This window comes from Colobus angolensis, unplaced genomic scaffold, assembly GCF_000951035.1.
Source record: "Colobus angolensis palliatus isolate OR3802 unplaced genomic scaffold, Cang.pa_1.0 Scaffold53, whole genome shotgun sequence".
NCBI classification, from domain to species: Eukaryota; Metazoa; Chordata; class Mammalia; order Primates; family Cercopithecidae; genus Colobus; species Colobus angolensis.
In genome coordinates this window covers 11,924,400-11,928,384 of record NW_012118821.1, presented here as the reverse complement: position 1 = coordinate 11,928,384, position 3,985 = coordinate 11,924,400, and the positions used below count along the sequence as shown (strand labels likewise).

Below are 3,985 nucleotides of genomic sequence, written 5' to 3'. Positions count from 1 at the left end.
CCTCTACAAAGGACTGACTGCCCGGCCTGGGCGCGCTGAGATGTTCACCAAAGCACAATGGCAACGCCCCCAAGTGTGGTGGCTGCAGGGCTGCTGGCGGAGAATTCCCTGTCCAGGGGAGCCCTGTGCCGGGAGGCACCATGTCCTCCATCCAGGCTGGCTGTCAGATGGCCTGGCCCAGGAGGGGCAGGAGCAACAGCAAATGGGAAAAGGACGGCCCAGTGGGGATGCCGAGACACTCATGTCGTTTTCTAAAAGTCATTGACTCCTATGTGCCTCGGAGTTGAGAACCAAACTGGTAAAAATGTTAAAAGCAACTAAGCTGGAGTGAAAGGCTTCGAGTGGATCCCACGGGGCCCCAGACAGCATTTCCCAGACTCAAGTGAAGACGCAGACCCGGGTTAGAGATCCTTCGTGCTACAAATGTGGCAACACCTTTTTTATTTAGAGTAAGATGTGTTAACATCCAGCATGACAAAATTTGTACAAAGTTCACAATTTAAAAATGAAGTATCACAGCAACTTGTGATTCCACACATTTATAGCAAAATTAAAGTGTCAACAAACCCATGCCGTGTAGTACAAAAATAAATCAAACTTCAGTTCCACAGAGAGCACAATAAATAGTTTATACAAAATTCTGTCTTAATAAATGATTACTTAAATTAACTTAGAAATGAATATGAACAATAAGTTATAATAAACTCTGATGACTCACAATAATTCCATATGAAAGGTCAGCATTCTAATATGTGACACTTTTGTGATCCCTATATAATAGTCACAGATAACTTTTGATTTGATATTATGTACCAACGTTAGATGAGCAGCAGGTTTGTGCTTAAAATCCCTTTCCATTGTACATAGGTGATAACAATAAGAATCCAAAACTGATACTATCTAGTACTCTACTAAAAGCATTACTATATTGGCAAAGAAGCTGCAGACACAACGCGGTGGGGAAATGCATATGCTGTTATGAACAATGGGGGCCCTAAAGGCGGCTGGGGCCCTGGGCCACACGGACGGCCTCAGGTGACTGCAAGCACCTTGCTTCAGCTCTCAAAACGCATTCTGAGCATGGCAGCTGCAACCAATAGCACAACAGAAAGGGGGCGCTGTACAGAGAAGGTTCCGCAGAGCCCCGAAGTAATTACATCATCTTTTTCCCAGCTAGTTATTAAAGTCCTTGTGGAAAACTGTAAGCTTTTGTACAGTGAACAGTATAAAGTGCCGCTGGGATATACATATATTTATACATATATATATATACCGAGGTTGAGTATTGTATCAGAATATTTGTCGTGAGATCCCTGTAGTCTCCCTTCGCAACATTATTGATCGGCCGTGAGGGCTCCTCTATAATCCATCCAGGTTCAGTGTCACAAGGCTACTGACACGAGGAATTGCACACCTCCGTACGGATATATAGGACAAGGTAAGTGCAAATAGTCGACTGGCACATTGTGGGGACAATGACCCTGTAAGTCCTGTTCTGCTAAAAATATTTTTTTTTATTTTTACAAAACCCATCTTTTTTTTTTATTTCATAACAAAAATTTAAAGTACGTCTGTACTTCCTGCATAACATCAAGACATGGAAGGAAGAGATGCTATTAAATGGAAATCAAGTCAACATCAGAAAACACAACACATCGTCAAAGGACTACTCAGAAGGGGGAACGCAGCGCTCAAAAGTGGTCTTATGCATACATATAGTGCAGTCATTTGGAGTAAAACAATCAAATCTGGAAGGTATAAACAAGTCTAAGATGATCTAGTTTAAAGCAAAAAAGTGCTGAAGTATATTTAGTTACTTTTAAAATCTGATTGCATTCATTCTTAGAATAGTCACAAGAAATCAAACAACAAGGCTCTGCAAATGCTCTATGGTCAACTGGTCTCCAACCAAGTGTAGAACAGAAACGTCGTGGTAAGAGTCCTCTGAATAGGACCAAATGCTTATTCAGAGTCAAAGTCGGGCAGGGGGAGCAGGAGAGAAACTTTACCAAGCTGCCTTCCCACCAGATCCAGCAGAAAACTCGGTCCAGTAACTAGAAGACTCACAAATCATTTGCCTTTGTCCCTCAAATGTAAAATAAGAAGGTTCATAACAATAATAGGAATAATCATAATTTTTTAAAGTGAAAAGGGGAAATAAATGTTCTTAAATTATCTTTTAGCTTAAATCGAAAACACACAAATTCTGTTGATAAACTACATTGCAACAACAGACAGTTCAGAGGGGCACGAAACTCTAGGGGAGATACGAGAAGGTTGTTCCAAAGTTTATTGAAAATGGAAAAGGAAATCTTCACGTTGTCCACCTCTGATAAGATCCTGTCTTAACTGGAGTTTCCATAGTCACACCATGTAATGCTTAGGAGTTAATTTAAAAGTGCTGTTTAAGCTGCTTTGAATCTTCTGCCAAGTTTCCATGGCTTGATGTTGTCTTACAATAAATTACTTATTTCATTTCTTATAGTTAATCCATATGCCATTTCCTTGGAATGCAAAAAACCTCATTTATTGCCCCCACCATACACCATCCTCCTAAAACAAACAAACAAAAAAGTCACATAATATTTCCAAGCATTGTTCAAAAATAAAGCATTTTTGCAACCAATTCTTGCTATGAAACAATATGCACACAAAATGTATTTCTTAAATTCCATAAAGTCCTCCAACATGAGGCAAAATGATAACGTCTAAAAAGCGGCTGCTTGGCCACAACATGGTCATTCAAAGCTCTGTGTGTGTGTGTGTGTGTGTGTGTGTGTCCATTTCAGTTCAAAATACTAAAACATTTAATCACTAAAGCATTAAAAAGAATTTACACTCTATTTATTTTGATCAGCTTACCTCTTCAGAAATAGATATACCCCCAAATGTGCATACATCAGCAGCTATAAACATTACATGGCAGAACACTATGTCAGCTTACATGGAAACGTACAAAATGTGGGTGTATTCAAAAACTATTCTGCAGGTACTATCTTTAAAGCAAGACATAAAATCATTGTGAAGTCTTGTAAGCATAACACTGTTTCAAACAGAAATAAATATAGAACACTTTCTGGTAAGTTACAGCAGCAAAAAACAAGAGGCATCCTTTTTAAGCAAGAGTTTCATCACTACAGCAGCTGTTCAGACCTGAATTCCTCTCACAGCCTGCTTTATATTTTCCAGTAGGGCTTTATTTTCTGGACTCTGATAACGATCTTGATTTGTATACATTTCCGTCAAAGTAGTCACGTAAGCATCAAAATTTTGTTCATTGATTGGATCCTACGAGATATTAAATAGTAGTTCATATACAACTTTTATTTTCTTAATAGTATATTTACAAAAGCATAAAATAGTATCATAGCATAGTGCCCTTGGTTTTATACTATTTCAAAGGCCGGCTCAGAGCACACTTCAGTTTATGGGGTCAGCCCCGCCCATGTTTCTAGCAGTTAACGGTATGGCTTCGGGGTGGTAACCACAAACATTTGCCAAAGGCTGAAGAACCATGAAAATAACAACAAAAATGGCATCTACTTTAGGCTGTGCGCTGTGAGGACTCCACATTCCTGCCTTGCGCGCTCAGTCACTTACCATGTGCGGCAGCTGGATGTTAGCCAGACTGTGGATCAGAGACTGGCTCAGGTTCGCCAGCTCGTGGAGGAGAGACTCGTTCTGCTGCTCAATCACTTTGTTCTCCTCTTCGATGGTCTTCAGGTTGCTCTCCATCGTGGTAATCTGAAACGCACAAGTGCGTGTGGCATGTAACACCAGGAGGACCTAGGAGCCTGTGGCCGTTGCCGGGGGCCACAGCCTACTGGGTGCGAAGAAGGGGCCTCTCGCTGAAGGAGAAAGACTTCAGACCGGGTGCTGTGGCTCACGCCTGGAATCCCAGCACTTTGGGAGGCCAAGGCAGGCAGATCACTTGAGGTCAGGAATTCGAGATCAGCCTGGCCAACATGGTGAAACCCTGTCTCTA

The 3,985-nt window shown here is 41.2% G+C and overlaps 1 protein-coding gene across 3 annotated transcripts in view; it reads right to left on the bottom strand.

Moving 5' to 3' along the window:
* Positions 1-401: 401 nt before the first annotated feature.
* MYT1L (myelin transcription factor 1-like) overlaps positions 402-3,985 on the bottom strand; it is a 536,085-nt gene continuing 532,501 nt past the window's right edge. For 2 of the 3 annotated variants that reach the window (XM_011960959.1, XM_011960960.1), the window contains exons 24-25: positions 3,601-3,744; positions 402-3,288 (exon numbers count right to left, since the gene is read on the bottom strand). In XM_011960959.1, the coding sequence (XP_011816349.1) occupies positions 3,148-3,288; positions 3,601-3,744 (285 nt within the window). In that variant the 3' untranslated portion in view covers positions 402-3,147. The remainder of the gene's footprint in view (positions 3,289-3,600; positions 3,745-3,985) is intronic. The other variant, XM_011960961.1, reaches the window with a different exon arrangement.